Here is a 16,739-nt window from a genome sequence, read left to right on the forward strand (position 1 = left end):
TGTGCTGAAAAACACTGCCTTGGCCACTGCAGCTTTCAATGTAGGTGGTGCTGTCTTTAGCTGCTGATTTATGTAGCTTACTTACAAGGAAAACACTGCTAGCAGAGGGTTTTACTTGTTCTGATTATTTCAAATGCACTTGTATATGAAGTCAGAGGTTTGAGAGTCTCAATCCTAGAGATCAAAGTACAGGGGAAAAAATAATTGTGATACTTTATTTAGAAGTACCTTCAGAGTGATGTAGATACTAGAAAGATGGTCAGAACATTTCATTTGGCATCCTGCGTAACAAAACCTAAAATCTCTCTGACTGAGCACAACAATTTGTGGCGAAACAGTTTTATTTGTACTTAATAAGGATTAATTTATGCACTATCCTGTTCAAGCAGTGAGTAATCCACTTCCTTAAAACTCATGCCACTAAAAATTAAATACTATGTTTTCAAGAATTTTATGTATGTATAAAATATGTGTGCAAGAGGTGGAAGCGAAGACAAGCTACAGAGGCATACAAAAACATTGTCTGGGCACATAGGCATGATGTTAGGAAAGCCAGAGCTCGACTAGCATTGAAATGGGCACGGAACGTTCAAAGGCACTAAGAGGAGCTTCAGCTACGTTAGCAGAAAGTATAAATAGAAACGTGGACCTGCTGTGGCAGGTGATCTAGTGACAGTGCCCTGAATAAAGGCAGAGTTACTCCAGACCTCTCTTGCCCTAGTCTTTACTAACGAGGTCTTCAGGGTCCCTGCACCTAAAGTCAGGGTTCAAGGAGCAGGTGAAGTACCAGTCTTAGAACAGGATCACATCAGGGGTCTTTTGAGAAACCTCAGTCTGTAGAAGTGTATGGGAACAGGTGGTTTGCCTCCAAAGGTAACGAGATCTGGGTGATTGCCTCCAAAGGTAACGAGAGCTGGGTGATAGCATTACAGTGCTGTGGGCCGTCACCTTTGGAAGGTCACAAAGATTGGCACTGTAGCAACTGAAGGAAGCCAGATGTTACACCTATATTGAAAAATGGCAAGGAGGACAGGCTAGGGAACTGTAAGGCTGGTCAGCCTCATATCAGTCCCAGTGAAAATCAGGTCATCTTGGAAGGCATTTTTGGACACATGAAGAAGGCAACTGGGAATAGCCAGTCTGGATTACCAGGAGTAAATCATGCTTGATGAACCCGATTGCCTTCTCTGATGAAATGACTGGAGATAGTTCTGTTTAACTGATACTGGCTGCCTCAGTTCTTAATTTCTGTTTACTGGTCATTAAGAACCCTCCACCATACTGAAGCATTTGACTATATGATCTATTGATTTCTGATCAGGCTGTATGTCTAAAACTATAAAAGCGCTGCAGGCCTGAATAAAAGGGTTGAAACAAACCCTCAGTTGTTCACGGATCAGTACTGTTTTTTCCGGGACTGTTCTGATTTGATTACTTAGATTCCAATAGCTCTTCCAAGACATCAGTGTCATTTTTGCTGATCTTGAATTTTCATGTGTTATTTTGCTTCTGATATTTTAGATGCCTGAAATACAAGAATTTTGAGATGACTGAAAGAGGAGAAATAGAAGTAAAAGGCAAAGGGAAAATGCACACATACTTCCTCATTAGAAATAAAACTGCAACTGAGAATGAGATTATGGGAAGGCCAGTGAAAGACCTAGATTCTGGCCATGAATCTGTTCAGTCCTTTCAAGAAGGCAGGGCTGAAACAATACCAAGTTGTCATCAGCCAGGTAGAGTCAACTAGATGTACTGTTCCCTCCTTGAGCAAGTGACCATTAATAAAACTCAATTAAATATCCTTTTCTGTTCTTCTTTCAGTGACTCAGACTCAGCCAGAGAAGGACCAGACCCCAGCCATTGCAATGAAGTATACTGATGGCCCCACAGATGCACAAAACAGCCTCGAAAGAAGAAATCAAGCGAAAATTGCAGATTTAACAGGTAGTTACGTAGTTACCATCTAGCAAAGACAGCAGAACTAGGAAGTAATGGAGGCTTACTCTTGCAGCTTTGTTATATTCCTCTTCTAAATAACCATCATTTTACTCAAGCCGGAAATTTATGCCAACATATCCACGTTGGTGAAACTAACCATTCTGCCACTGATTGGGGTTGAACAAATTCACCTTCAGAGCAATCCCAGGTGTTAATTGTGCACTAGGGAGGAAGAAGCTGACATAGCTGTCAAATTCCAGAGCCCTTCTGGCAGTGCAAACAGAACAGATAACATGCTAGACAGCTTTTCATGTGGATAGACCCAGTTGTTCATGTACGCGTATTTTCCTAGAAAAGCTGTCATTATTTGTGGTTATAGGGAAGCCCTTATTAACTCAAGCCTGAGAAAGAGAGATCTCACTGGCTATGCAGCCTGGCAGCTCTCAGGCCAGTCTCCTGCAGGAGCCAGAAGGATTTATTGCCATGCCCGTGTCTGTGACCAAAGTTCGTTGTCCTTTGAAGTAGCTGATACTGAGAGACATAACAGATTTGATGCCATAACAGTCTAACCTAACACAGCAAGTCTTATAATTCTGTTTACGTGTTTTGTGGGTTTTATACAGACTAAATATGTTGTCACTGAGTGCTAGAAAGTATTTTACTCCCTTCCCCTCCCACCTGCTTAGACATGGTAGTTAATCCAGTATGTGGTGTGCTGACAAACAGAAGCCCCTGCGGTCATTAAAAACTCACACTGAAGGAGTGTTTCCTTTCAGGCAAAACTTATGATTCCAAAAGTGATGGGAGTCTCCATGGCAACCAGCAGGCGGATGATAGTCCTTGTCCTCTAAACCGGGGAAGAGTCAAACCTGCTACTGAAGAGCCACAGAACAGAAACGTTCGCTCTAATTTTTGCACTTTACTCTAAGTTTCTTACTTTTTACATTAAACAGATCATTTTATTATGGTTTTGTGCATTTTGCTGTTGTGGGACTGATTTTGTATATCAAGTACCACAGATTTTTTAAAAAAAAAGAAAAAAAAAAGACATTTCATCCCAGTTTTCAGCAAAAAGAAAACAATGGAGGATATTTTTTTTTTAATCAATCTACACGTGCCATATAATACTCCCACTGGAGAAAGAAACCACCGCAACGTGCTTTGAAGACGTATTTTTCAGCCTTTGCCATGTCTTCAAATATCCCTACGTAAAAATCACTTTTTAGTGTCTCATGCAGCAATTGAGGAAGAGGTGACTCATCCAGCTAGAAATACTCCTACCCGAACCAGCGCTTGCCATAAAGGAAAGATTCCCTGAAGTGACCATCTGTCCTGACTTCAGCAGAGCCAGCCCCTTCCCTGTGTAAGGTTAGCACAATTCCATCTACGTTTTAACTGCGAGGACAGTTGAACGTCTTAACAGGTCTCCTGTTGGACAAAGGCATTATGCAGTAGAAGTGCAGAACAGATCTAACACCACCTGTATTTTTCCATCCTGAAGAGGAAATACTCTGTGTGCTTTATAGCACCCAACAGTAAAAAAACTTCCGCGACCTTCGAACCAGCTGTCCCTGCTATGCTTAGATAGATGATTGTAGAAGGAGATGCACGTAGTGCAGTTATGTAGCATCGATTTCATCACAACACTGAGGGACTGTTCAAGGCCTGTGAACTGAGACCTTCAAAGGAGTTGAAAGATCATTTCTCATTTTCTCTGAAAAAATAAAGTTTCAGGACTACAGAGGGAGCCTACAGTGCTGGAATTAGTGTTGTTAATATCGTTGAAAATAACAGTGTTAAAGATCGGCATCACTTACCTGGTGTCAGAGGCTCCTCAGCTGAATTAATTCCATGCTGTTATATTCTTAGATTACGTCTGATCAGAAAAGGCAGAGAAAAACTGAAGTTCAGCTGTCAGGGATTTAAGATGTATGAGCAAAAATACAGTGGATATAAGGCTGCGGACAATTCAGTGCATCAGAAATAGTGCTCCTGCTCCTGTGAATGGAGCTTGAAGTAGGTGGGCTGTGCTTTCACTGGGTGACTGACAGGAGATGTGCCCCACACACCAGTTTATTACCTTTGGGCGTGCATTTGTTGTCTGAGGATGCAAGCACAAGCCCCATTTGAACTCTGAGCAAGAACTTACTGGAGAAGATGATGTGACTCCTCTGTTACAGTCTGGAGCATCGCATTTCCACCTCTGTGTCTGCGGCAAGAGTTCGGCTCTTTAAACACCAGATAGAGAGGTAAGGCTGATGAAAGGCATCTCCTCCTCTCTATAGCATAACAAGATGAAATTTCACCTGGTTAGATTTTCTTTTTTAAAATCTGTGAGACAGGAGCTCCCTTGTCCAGGTGCTCTGCAGCTCTGGCTATGTTAGCAAGTAGTACAGGCCAGTAGAGGAGGACACGCAGAGCAAAACCATCAGTGCTGGTGTCCACACTTATAGGTATTGCAGAGGGCTGGCTAGTGTGGCCCCACACACCGAGTACCTGCTAGCTTTTGGAGCACCCTATAAGCACATCCTCTGACTTAGTTTCATCCAGAAGAGGTCCGCTCGTGTGCTGTGGGACCGTTCTACAATGTGAAACAAAGTACGGTAAGTGGCTTTGGGCAGATGTTTGCTCAGGAGGGTACTCCTGGCTCTGAACTACTGATGTAGAGACACTATCTAACATTACCTCTTTCCATGGTACAGCTGAGCAGCACCATTCTGGGAGAGTGCAGTTTTACAAATGGCAGGATTTATTAATTTGTTTGTTTATTTATTTATTTATTAGGATTTTGCTGTCTAGGCTCTGTTCATTACTTTGGTGTGGACAAGATCTGCTGCAGGTTGAAGATGAATCTAAGGGTTATTATTGTTAAATTGGGCATCAAGATTTCAAATGTTTGACTGTGTGCTACCCTCAGACACACAACATCCAAATTCTACTTTCATCCTTAGTAACTCCTCCTCACTGGTCCAGTGGCATGGCTTTGCACTTCTGTGTTATGAGCACAGCTTTAAAAAGACTTTCCTAAAGATAACACCCCATTTCTTTCTCACTTGCAATGATATAAATGTAAAGTAACGTTCAAATTGGCGCTATTCCACTGATATAAGTCGAGAATCAACTCTGACAAGACTGTTTTTGTCTCAACCTAGAGACACGTTTCACTACTCTCGACTGGTCGTGCTGATGGAACGGAGTACGTGTCATTTAACAAATGGCAGTGGTGGATTCCGTCTTTATCAGCATTCCCGATGGAGATACACAGCCACTTAGTCCCAGGCACAAGTGTGGCACAGGAGTGAGCATACATCTCAGCGGCCAGCGCTAATGCAGGAGGGGACCTCATGCTGTCTCAGCTGCCCTGCAGCTCTCCACCTGTGTGGCTGATACCACTGACCACCTCTCCGAAAGGAAGGATTCCCAGTTGGAGACTGTCCAACAAGCTTGGCCATCAGTGAATAGGCTTCAGTATACATTCCAGGGTTTAATACAGATATATTCCAGAGTGGTTTTAGGTAGAAGCCCAGAGCTCCTCCGAACTTGTATGGATCCTCTTGGGTAGAAAAAAAAAGAAAGGGACCATGGCTTATTTGCTGCCTGCATCTCTCTGAATTTTAACACTTGCTTTACTTATACCCGCCCTTCTTGCACTGAACAATCTATGAATGTTTGCTATTGGAATGTTCTATTTGCCAGTAAGTGCTCCATGGTAAGTTACTTCATTCTGTACTGTGGTAAAACTGGCGTGTTCAGTGGTTTCTCTGTGGCCTCTGCTACAATTTGGTTCTCCTGGAGATGCAGAGCTAGGTCAAATCTGCACAACTGCTTTTAAAAGTCAATGTGCCTGTGCATCATCATATATTCTTAAATCTGTGGGCACCGCTATAGACTGCAAAAATATTCAAAAATAAATCTTTCCATTAATATACTGCGTCATTTGTCAATAACTACTTGGATTTCTTTCTCTCTTTTCCCTTCCACCTTTTCTGTTCTTAAATATACAAAAGTTTAAGGCCATCATACCTCTAATAAATGTCCAGTGAGTTTAACTTCTTGACCATACATTGTTACTTGTATTTGTGTGACATCAGACTCAGCAGCCCCCTACCACTGACATTGTCATACGCTTACTAATACGTGGTGTTAGTGTCAGTGACATATGTACATTGCATTGACACAAAAAGAGTGGGAGATGTCCCACTGCTGCTTTATGGAAGCTGAGGCTTAGAAAACTTAAAAGTTGAGACTTTTGACAGCTGTCTAAAGCATATGGAGTCCCACATCCCATTAAATCTGGCATTCAAACATGAATTGTCAAAAGCTTGGGTACCTATTAAAGGTCTAGGGGCCAGATTTTCAAAGATGTTTGTTGTTACTTTGCTAGGTGAAATCAACTGGATGTAGGTACTTAACTGGACACATGTGCAGTGTCTAGTTTCTAACAATGAAGCTTTCTTTAAAACATTTAAAAAAGCACTTCCCTGTAAATGCCTTCTGAAATGAGCTGTTGAGTAAACTTTCCAAACTGTAACCTCATTTGTTGGAAGTCATCGATTCCTTACTTCTGACATGACAACGCAACTCTGTGTGGGCCCAAGCTGAAAATAAAAATCTACAAATAAAATAGCAGTGACATTGAAATCATTACTTCACTGGTGAGAATGTATTAAAAATGTACTTGAATATACAAAACATGGTGAATTTCAAAATGAAAAAGAAGCACAGATTTTTATACAAGTGTATAACATCACAGAAAATCCAGAAGGGATTTTTTTTTTCCAGCAGGTCTCTGCTTTCACTTTTGAAGGCTCAAGAGTTTGTGTAGACAATGAGATGAAAATCTTCCTTAAAGTTATCAGTAGAAACATCTTTTCATGCATTCTTTCTACAATATTCAATCATCAGTGCTTCATGTACATAAAGAAATAGCAACGTGCAGTATTTTGGTTCCATAAATACTTGTAATCAAAACAAACATGTGGGACACTATCTTTACTCATATGACTAGAACTAACAAGCACTCCTAATTTTTTACAAGCTGCTTGTAGTTCTTGCTCACATTGATTTTGCACCTGTTAGCTGAATTTCTGCTGATGATTTTTGATCTGAGCTGTGCTGAGAAGCCATTCCTGGAAAATTCTGATATTCACAGTTCTTCCTATTTTAACATGGTGTACAGCCTTTAGTCTTGGGCTGGATGAACACGCCAAGTTGGAAACAGATTTGTAGTCGCGCTTCCATACTGGTTATTCTTTACCCTCCACTGCGCTCCCTTAGAGGCAAACCCCACACGTGCATGAACAGCCATTGCCAAGCTTTGCAGAGATTTAGAGTAGCATTAACTGGCTCTGTAACACCTTCTTAACTTTGCTGTGTTAGCACTGTGAAGTTTTAAAGTTTTACATATGGAGAAAACCTCACAGGCTCTTTAATAGCTCTTATTTTGTTGTTTGCATCAAATACTTTTCTGGCAAGGGAATCGGCAAATGCAAGCAGTGACATGGTTCCCACTTTTTGTGACAAACACATCAAACCCAGCTTCAACACCCTGTTCACAGCAGTCCTAAGTTGAGGGATCCTTGAGGCATGTTGCGTACTCTAAATCTCTGCAAAGCTACTTTATGGAGGCACCTTTGCTATCGTGTGGCTTCATCACGTTGCTTGGGCTTCCAGATGGCTATGTTGTGGCTTCCATTTCCATGCTAAACATGGGGCCAGTGACCCGACACCCAGGTGGTTCTTGGCAGGCATCCTGCCAAAGCATTTTGCAGGAAAGGAACCTGACACACAGCTATCATTTAAGGCCAATTGATCTTGAGAATCGATGGGCCTTTAAAAATTCACCAGCTCACATATCCTTCTCAGCGATGGTGGTTAACTGTTGTGTTCTGATTTTGTGGGCTTTTGAGGGAACCTTACTTCGCAGCGTATGACGATATATCCATCGGTAAGAGGAAACTAACAGCCTTTACTTTACCTCTGGGGAAAAATGAGAAAGCATTGTGAGGATTACAAACGTATAAAACATGCAAAGAAAGTAAATCAAACAAACGGGCAAGCAAAAGGTAGATGCTTCCAGCACCTGCATGCTGCATGGAGGCAGGATTTCATGCCGTTCACAGAGTTTTCCCAAGGGATCAAGCATGATGGGGGCTGCCTGTCTATCCGTCTGCTGCAAGCATCTGCCTTTTCCCAGTCCAGCCTCACGTGCCTCTGCGGGCCCCTGATGCGTATGTGCAGAGCACCCGCCGTGCGTGCAGACCCCTTGGGGTGCACGTGAACCACGTGGACCCGGAGGTCCTTCAGCGGCTTATGTTGGTAGGCATCAGCACCCAGCTACTGCAGGCGGGTGCGAGAACAGTGGTTTGCAAGCAGTGCGTGCGTGTGCGGGAGATTACAACGCTAGCTGTGAAAGCAGAGGGAGAAACGTGCTCCTTGATGTGTCCCAAACCTGGTCGGTTTGGCAAGTAAATAGATCGGGGACAAGTACATAGATCGGGTACTGCGGAGCTTTGCTTTTCATCCTGACTGTCCTGTGCAATTGCTGTTGGTGCACTCAGGCCCTTCAGGAGCATGAGGCAGGAAAAATAATGAAACTATGGAAGTATTTATTGATGGTCACCGGGGGGTGTCCTGCAGGGCAGAGGACCTCCACCATTTCCTTGCCCCTTCTCACCTGCCAATCAGACCGGTCCCACTGGAAGGTGAAACCATCAAGCCTAAACACCTCAATGGTGACATCTGTACCAAATGGACCTTGTACCTTTTGTAATTTTACGACAATAGCCCTGAAAACAGTTCTCAGCCTCTCTTATCCTGCCTAATGTATTAAAATACTTAGTCCTTTTTTTTTTATTTACAAAAAAAGTGAGAATTGCATGGTATAAATAATGCTTTAGCATATATGAATGAAAACGTTGACCTGTAAATTAGTGATATTTGTTAGCAGTGCTGTTGTTTTATTACTTGGATGTAACTGCAGCCTAGATAAATCCAAAGTGATACTTCTACGGAGTTAATTTTAAAGCAAAAATACCAAACATCACATGTAGTATTATAGCTTTAGAGGAAAACGTGAGAAAACAACACTAGTTAAAGAATAGGAAAACCTGACATGGACCAGCATGCTGGGAAGCACAAATGTCATCACTGTAAAAAGTTAAGCTTAATTAGCTTGCTGAACTCATTGCCACACGTTATCCTACTCGTCAAAAGCTTACTAAGACTGCTGTTAGACCTTTGTGTATATAACAGAAACATCCACCATTACAACCAGAAAATGCATTAACATTTTTTGGTATAAGAAACACACAAAGCTTCACGCTTCAGGGTATCACCCAGTCTGCTGAGGGGGTTAGGTTAAAAGCTCTTTCCATGGCCCTTTCTCCTCCTAAAGCAGCTGACACTGCGTGGCTGTGAGTCACGGTGCCACACTCACTGCTGTTCAGAGCTGACAAGGCAGCTCTAAAGGCAGCGATAAAATAGTCGGCGCCGTTCCTTTGTCCGCTGCGTAGCTGGTGCTTTTAAGTCTGTAGGTCCCAAGGCATTAGCTGCAATAGATCTGCATTGCCGGTTTGATTGCTTTGAAAGCTCTCTTGCTTGTATGAGAAAGCAGCAGCATTTGCCATTGCCACTCCTGCTCCTGCATGCTGACCCTGTGTTTCCTAGCACACTCACTTCCCACGTGAGCTCCTTCAGGGCAAACGTCTCCCGAGTGTTTATGTGCACCGAGAGTCTTAAGTTTCCCTGGACCCAGCGGGGCATATGCTGAAATCCAGAGTTACAGAGTCAGGGTGCTTTCGAAAACCATACGAGTTCCCTGCCAGGGACTAAATTTAGATGTTTAAGTGCTGTAAAACATTGGACTCCCAAATGCTCTTACACAAAAACATAGGTGCCTGTGAAAATTTGACCTGCTGGTCCCCTCCAGCCCCTCTGCAAGGAGCTGGGCTCCTAGCAGGGTTTGCACAGGCTGCCCACTGGCCTGCCATGGGGCTGCGTTGCTGTAGCAGGGTGGTACGGACGTGCCAGGCAGACAGAGGGGCAAGCCAGCACAGGGACACGGCCCCCCGCAGCTGCACAGCCGCCGAGCAGGAGCCACGGGAGCCCTGCGCCCTGGGACACGCGTGGGCAGGTGGGCGCACGGGCTCCTCCCTGTCCAAACGCACGCACTTCCAGGCCATTGGGATTCTTCTTTTAAGCGCGGCATGACCAGTGCTAAACCCAGCAGTCCCCACGGGTTGCTGGGGTGTATATACCAGCAGCAGGAGGGGACTGGGGCTGTCCCATGTCACAGTGTCATTACTGGTGCTTCTACCTGTGGTTGTTGCCCTGTGGAAAGCTGCTCATCAACGAGCAAAGACGCTCAGGGCTTGTCCAGCTGCCATTTCACTTAATTTAGAAGCTGTCCTGAAAGTATTTTTCTCAAGGCTGACAGCATTAATTGGTAATGCTTCAATTACAGGGGAAATATGATACTGCATCTAAATCTATGAGCCATATTAATCACACTTTCAAAAGCGTAGTTCAAAGTTCCTTGATATCTCCATGCTTTTTGTTCAAAGATAAAAATCCCTTTCAAGCTTAGCTTGTCAGAACAACACATCAATCTGCAAAACTCTGCCTGGCTTTAATGGAGAGAAGATTTCAACCCTCTTCCCTCAGCTTCTCCTTTCTGTAGTAAATCAAAACTGCCGACACTGGCAAGGAGGAGCAGGGCAGGTTACCCCAGAGAGGTCTCCCAGCTGCTCCATGCCCATATAGGTTCAAACAAAGAGCCTGCTAATAATGAAATAACTCCCCAAACAACATCCATACAGGTTATTAGGTGAAAATTGCAACCAGCCCAGGCAGGTGATGCTGCGAAGGCAAACTGAACCTACCTGCACTTATAGACATGCTGCTGGAACAGCTTCATTTGACTGGAACGACTGTATGAAAGACAGCTGGCTGGCATTTTTTCAAGCCCTTCCTCCTGTCTGCCGGTGAGGTACGTGGCAGCAGGAGGGGCTGGTGGCCAGGCACTGCCTGGTGTGGCTGGGAGCCTGCGGCTCGGAGCCCTCTTGCCGGCCCGGGGAGCCCTCGCGCTGGAAGGAGCAGGCACCGCTGATGCCGTGGTGTAGCGCCGCACGGTCATGGTGGTATCTGAGCAGCAGAGACAAAAACAGAGCTAGGAACAGTAAAAATAATGAGAATTCCGATAGCCTTGATGTATTTTTAATCACTTTCTCTTGGTGTAGAAAAGTTTTGTACGGGGCAAGGCTGAAAAGCAGAGGCGGCCGTACAGCCCATGGGGATCCCCCCTTCCCCAGAAGGCAGCTGCAGGGGGAGAGCCACAAGGCTGGAAGGCACTCCGCACACCTTCCATGCTGCGGAAAGACCAGCCACCTGTTCCAAGCTGGTGACACCCATAGCCACTAGCAGCCTCAGTTTAAGAGGCCCTCGGGTCAGTAACCTGACCTGGCAGCACTCGTCTAGCTTCACGTAAGTCCACTAGTGCTCTTCCACCTCTCATCTCATACATTTTCACGGACTTGTCTCTGTCAAAACTTGTAGGCGCATTTCTCCGTGGCCAGGACATCCCCCGGAGGCTGGTTCAGAGCCGAGGCTGGGTCAGCCGCCAGCGCTGCGGAGCACATGGGCTGTAATGGCAGCTGCAGCTCATAGCACACACCACGCTAACGCCAGGACGTTGCGTTAGTGAGGCAGTTTTCCAGCCGACTGGACATCACAGACACCAGTCAAGCAGCCGACAGGCCTCAAGCACATACGATACCAAACAGCCTGACCCTGCCAATAACCACATCCACTTCTAGATAACAACTTCTCACCAAACAACATTTTGCTCTAATTCCTGCTTCATTTAATCCTACGGAAGTCCCAACTACTCTTCTATAACGAGGAATGTTTCCATATTTCCCCTCTGATAAAATCGTGAAGAAAGTTTATTCCCCTACACTGGCCCCTCTCTCCCTCAGCCAAAACTAACTGCATTATCTGCAAAAAGAAACTGCACATCTGGTGTGATGTGTGCGACCCAGCACTGTTTGTTACTCTTTGTAGAGTTTTTCCTCATCTTTTACTAAGGCAAGAGAGGTTACGGCCCGATTACAGCTGTTGGTCCTTTTCTGGCTAGAACAGACAGGGGACAAGGCATGGGCAAGACAGTCCGTGCCCACAAAACCTCAAAGCAGTAAGTCAAAGTCTGTTTAAGCAAGGACAAACGGAACTCTGAGTTGAACTCCTTGCTTAAGCAGCAGCAGCAAAGCAAGCTCAGCTTGGGGGATGCAGGTACCCCCCTGAAAGGACCACAGAGTGCAACAGCTGATTTTGGATGTGGGCGCTGAAGGAGGCCAGAGCACTTCCATCAAGTTTACTAGGCAGGCAGTGGCTCGTCTCCCATTCCCTGCGGACACATAACAGCTGGGCTGGGAGATCCTGCATGGGCAGCACACACAGGTGCCATGGACAGCCCTGGCTCTTTGGTACCTGTCTGCTCCTTTGGTGCCGGAGCGGGAACAGCCACGATGCTTCCATGCAGGGATGCTGGAGAGACAGCTGGTCCTTCCCCATCACTGGTGAGGCTCCTCACGTTGCTGTTCCCACCTTCTCCTGCTGCCTCTCTCACTGGTGGCACAGGTCTCTGCCCACAGGCCTGCAGTTCTCCCCTCAGGGCTCTGTTTTCCCTCTCCAGCGTATTGATTTGGGAACGCATCTTGCGGATGATTTGGAGGAGGTGCAAGTTTCCCTCCATAGTCCCACACCACACAGCGGGGCTCCCCGTGCCCCTGCCAAAGCGCCCGCCCTGCAGAGGACCTCGTGAACCGGTGGCGGGGGGATCCTGCCCTTAAAAGCCTGCAGAGGATGGGAGTCCGTCCCCGCACACAGGGCTGGGGCTGGCTCCCACCACCTGGAGGGCTGGGCTGAGCTGTCAGTTCCTAGGAGAGAGCCCATCTTTTATTCATTCAGGTCTCGTTTTTCAGAGCAGAGCTGGCCTCTCGCATGCTGCGCAAATCACTGTCAACATGGTATCCTGCACCATCACAAACCCCTCCCGCCCCCGCGCTTGTCTCAGGCTTTGGTTTTCTCCAAAGGGACCACGGAGGACGGAGCCTGTTTCCTTTGGTTTATCCAAGAAGGCCAGCGGTCGCCCCACTGGAGGGGTCCCGTTTTGCTGGGCTGCAGTTCCTCTTCCCCTTAACACTGGGCGAGTTACTCTGTTTTGCTCTGTGCACCTGGAAAAGAATTAGCAAATTCTCAAATGAAAATGAAATTTCCAAACGAAAGCTGATACAGTGCAAGCCCCCCGCTGTTAACGAAGGACGCCAACAGTGGTGATGGACGAGCAGGTAGACTGCTGAGCGGCCACAGCGGAGCCCGCTGCCCCTTCCCGGGCACCCTTGCTGGAATGGGGCGCCTGCACCAGCATCCCAGGAGTGTAAGGAGAGACAGACCAAGCATGAATCTTGCATTAGGCAGGGAAACACAATCCTCTGTGCTGCTCTCATCACCTAGTCCCTAAAGCGAGCTTTCTGCTAGCAGTAAAATGCAAAAAAACCTGTGGAACATCCTTCCCACCCCCCACCACTTCACAATACAAAACTGAGAATGACAGAAAGCCAGCGGGAAAATAATTTAACACACCTTTTGTTTTGAGACCATTCCCCTTCCAGTAGCTCAGCAGTGACTCAGAAATATCTGAGAAAAAACCAAAGGCGTTCCAGCTGTGTGCACACTGCTTTGCTGCTGGAGCCCGGGGGAAGAAAGGAAAGCTGGTGTGAGATGCTCAAAACAAGAGATGACTTGGTTTTGTTTTTTTCCAGAGGGTGTCAGAGGAAGCTGTCAGGTCTGTGAGGAGGTGCTGCTGCCAAGCAGCTACCGGGCAGTTGGGTAGAAACTACTGGAATTGAGAGAAAAACAAGGATGCAGGCAAGGAGCTTTGCCCTTGGGCATGTTCCTGTGGGGGTGGTGCTGCCGCCTTGGGAGCAGCATCCTCAGAAAGCACTTCACAAGGACGAAGTGGCTCCTGTAGTTCATGCTGTGCTTGCTTCCCCCCCTCCCCTCCAACTACAGCAGCATGCCATGCCTAACAAGGGCAGGTAGGACTTGCTGGAATTCCTGCAGGAATATGCAGCTATATGGATTTTTCCAGGGGAAGAGCACACCAAGCCCTGCTGCGTTCCCCCTTGCAGGGCTGTTGGCAGCCTGGGCTTGACGTGCTGGCATTAATCTTGGCAAAACTGCTGGCGGATTGTGGCTGTCCTCTCTCCAGCCCATCCAGATTACATCAACCAGAAGCACCAGCTTATGCTGAGTTTTTTCCTCCCTTCAGAGAGGTGCATATTGCTGAGGGCGTAACAACATACAAATGGGAAGGAGAGGGGAAAGCTGGGCTCAGAAAGGGGCTTGGAGCCAGGCTTAAATGACAGTGCAGGTGCCCCTGTGCCAGGGACAACGTGTGGTGAGCAAAACTGCTGGAACTGAAATACAAATCCTCTTTTGGAGTGATCCAAGGACTGAAAACATAGCAACAACCTTCCAGTGTTGGTTTCAAATTTATATTTCTATCTCTTTCTCCAGCAAGTGGATCAGGTACTACAGCAGCAACAGCACTCGTGTAATTATAATATTGCTGCTGATCCCGCAGCTGGCAGGTTTGGATGGGCAGGGGATGGTTGCCAGGTCAGCATTTAGTTTACTGAAGACGTTTGCTCCTCTGATCCCATGCCCACTGCTCTACGTGTACCAGGCTAGAGCAGGCAGGGACTTTTTGTTGTACCAGAGATGCTGAGGCAACAACATTTGTCTTATAACCTTGTACTGCTGCGATTCCTGCCCAGGGACTGATGGGCAGGGGGACAGATGAGTCAGGAGTTTTGAGTGATGAAAATCTGGCAAAGCTAAATTCACTGCTGGTCAGCGTGTCCCCATCAGCAGACAGAGCTCCATGCACATGACCTTGTGTTTATAAATTTGGTGGGGTCCAAGGCACGTGCCTGCATTGCTGGACCTGTGGGGTGGCCAGCCCAGGCCAGGGCTCTTAGCCATGTGTCTCTTAGCCACGGCACGCCGGTAGGCTGCAGGTTTTGGCTGGCTGGCTGTTCAGCATACCTTCCTGTGCCTGCTACAAACACCTATCGCTGCGTGTGTTTCGCTGCGAAACACTTCAACTTAAAGTCGTTCAACAGCAAGGACAGGGTTTCTCACAGCTGAGCTGCTTTGGCAAGCTGTGCTTGGTAGGACATGGACCTGGGTAAAATTGTATTCACCTTCAGTCATATCCAAACCTCTCCACTAGGAAGAATAACCACACACAAGGTAGAGTTGCTGGCAGCTGCTGGGCTGGAGCAGCCCCACAGCAATACCCATATGCGACTGCCGGAGCCTGTGCTGTGTTTCAGTGGACTGTACGAACTGCATACCAACTAGTGTTGCAATAGAAAACCCGTGAACAAAATGCAGATGCTTTGCTTCACCCAAAACTGGGAGGAGCTCAGCTCTTTATTCTGCCACCACTTGATATTCTGCAGCTCCCTGCCTGGCACGGTGACATGTGTGTGAACGGTGACATGTGTGTGTACGTGGATGCTGCAGGGGGTCCCTGGAGAAGGGGCTGCACTATGAGCGGAGAAGGTGTGCTGTTGTCGTGCCTTAACCCCAGCTGGCAACTAAGTACCATGCAGCTACTCACTCATCCCTGCCACTGAGGGACAGGGAGGAGATTCAGGAAAAAGATAAAATTTGTGGGTTGAAATAAGAACAACTTAACAATTAAAATAAAATATTATATACGCTACTACTATCAACAATTGTAACGAGGAGAAAGCAATACAATCCAAAAGGGGAAAAAACCCCAAACCAAGTGATGTACCATGCAATTGCTCATCCCCTGCTGACTGATGCCCAGACAGTTCCTGACCAGCGATCGGCAGCCCCAGGCAACACCCGCCACACCCCCTGCCCCCCGTTTATATACTGAGCATGATGTTCTATGGTATGGAACATCCCTTTGGCTAGGTCAGGTCAGCTCTCCTGGCTGTGTCCCCTCCCAATTTCCCATGACCCTCTAGCCCTCTTGCTGGCAGGGCATGAGAAACTGAAAAATCCTTGACTTAGTATAAACATCACCTAGCAACAATTAAAAATATCAGTGTTACCAACATTATTCTCACACCCAATCCAAAATGCAGCACCACCTCAGCTACTAAGAAGAAAATTAACGCGATCCCAGCCGAAATCAGGACAGTTGTGAAACCTGCCACCAGCAGAAACTGGCACCTGCACAGCTACTGCCATTGCTGAACAGTTTTTCCAGCTGTCTTGCTTGCCAAATCTGCTCTTTTGCTCCCCTGAAGGTCAGAGATATAAAAAAACCAAAAAGGACTCATGGCTACTCCAGTAAAACAAAGTTTTCTTTTCTCTTTGCAAATCACAATATTTTTTCCCTTGAAAAATCCATCAGCAGTAAATTTGTGGCTATTTTCTATGGCACGCTGCGGCTGGAGCTGTGTCATGCCTCCCAGCAGCACAGCAACTTCCATGCAGAAAGACGGAGTGCCCCTCTCTGGGGCTGAACCCCACCGGCAGAGCACAAGCACCAGCCTTCAGCTTGCCATAAGGCGCACCAAAGCAGCGCCGCAACCTCCACACTCCGCACAAGCACAGCGGGGACCGCTGCCCACGCCTTCCCCTGCCACCATAGGGGCTGGTCACAGCGTGGCTGGGCTGCCACAGGTTTCAGTTTCTAGGAGGAGATGGAGGCAGAGGACCGGGACTGAATGTGGAGGTGGAAAGTCTCC

The 16,739-nt window shown here is 46.7% G+C and overlaps 2 protein-coding genes across 6 annotated transcripts in view; one reads left to right on the plus strand and one right to left on the minus strand.

Moving 5' to 3' along the window:
- The window catches only part of LOC102054518 (guanylate cyclase soluble subunit beta-2-like), a 23,170-nt gene extending 16,642 nt beyond the window's left edge, over positions 1 to 6,528 (plus strand). For 3 of the 5 annotated variants that reach the window (XM_055724005.1, XM_005441642.3, XM_055724006.1), the window contains 4 exons: positions 1,522 to 1,736; positions 1,825 to 1,947; positions 2,718 to 4,190; positions 5,094 to 6,528. In XM_055724005.1, coding sequence (XP_055579980.1) covers positions 1,522 to 1,736; positions 1,825 to 1,947; positions 2,718 to 2,869 — 490 coding nt within the window. In that variant the 3' untranslated portion in view covers positions 2,870 to 4,190; positions 5,094 to 6,528. Of the gene's footprint in view, positions 1 to 1,521; positions 1,737 to 1,824; positions 1,948 to 2,717 lie in introns of all 5 variants that reach the window. The other 2 variants (XM_055724004.1, XM_055724007.1) reach the window with 2 other exon arrangements.
- Positions 6,529 to 7,802: 1,274 nt separating this feature from the next.
- On the minus strand, positions 7,803 to 13,415 carry CCDC195 (coiled-coil domain containing 195). The gene is given in 3 exon segments (XM_027808910.2): positions 7,803 to 7,920; positions 10,824 to 11,085; positions 12,430 to 13,415. Coding segments are annotated over 3 exon segments (645 nt in total). The 5' UTR covers positions 12,695 to 13,415.
- Between the last annotated feature and the right edge of the window lie 3,324 nt (positions 13,416 to 16,739).

The sequence above is a fragment of the Falco cherrug genome, chromosome 11 (genome assembly GCF_023634085.1).
Source record: "Falco cherrug isolate bFalChe1 chromosome 11, bFalChe1.pri, whole genome shotgun sequence".
In the NCBI taxonomy this organism is placed as follows: Eukaryota; Metazoa; Chordata; class Aves; order Falconiformes; family Falconidae; genus Falco; species Falco cherrug.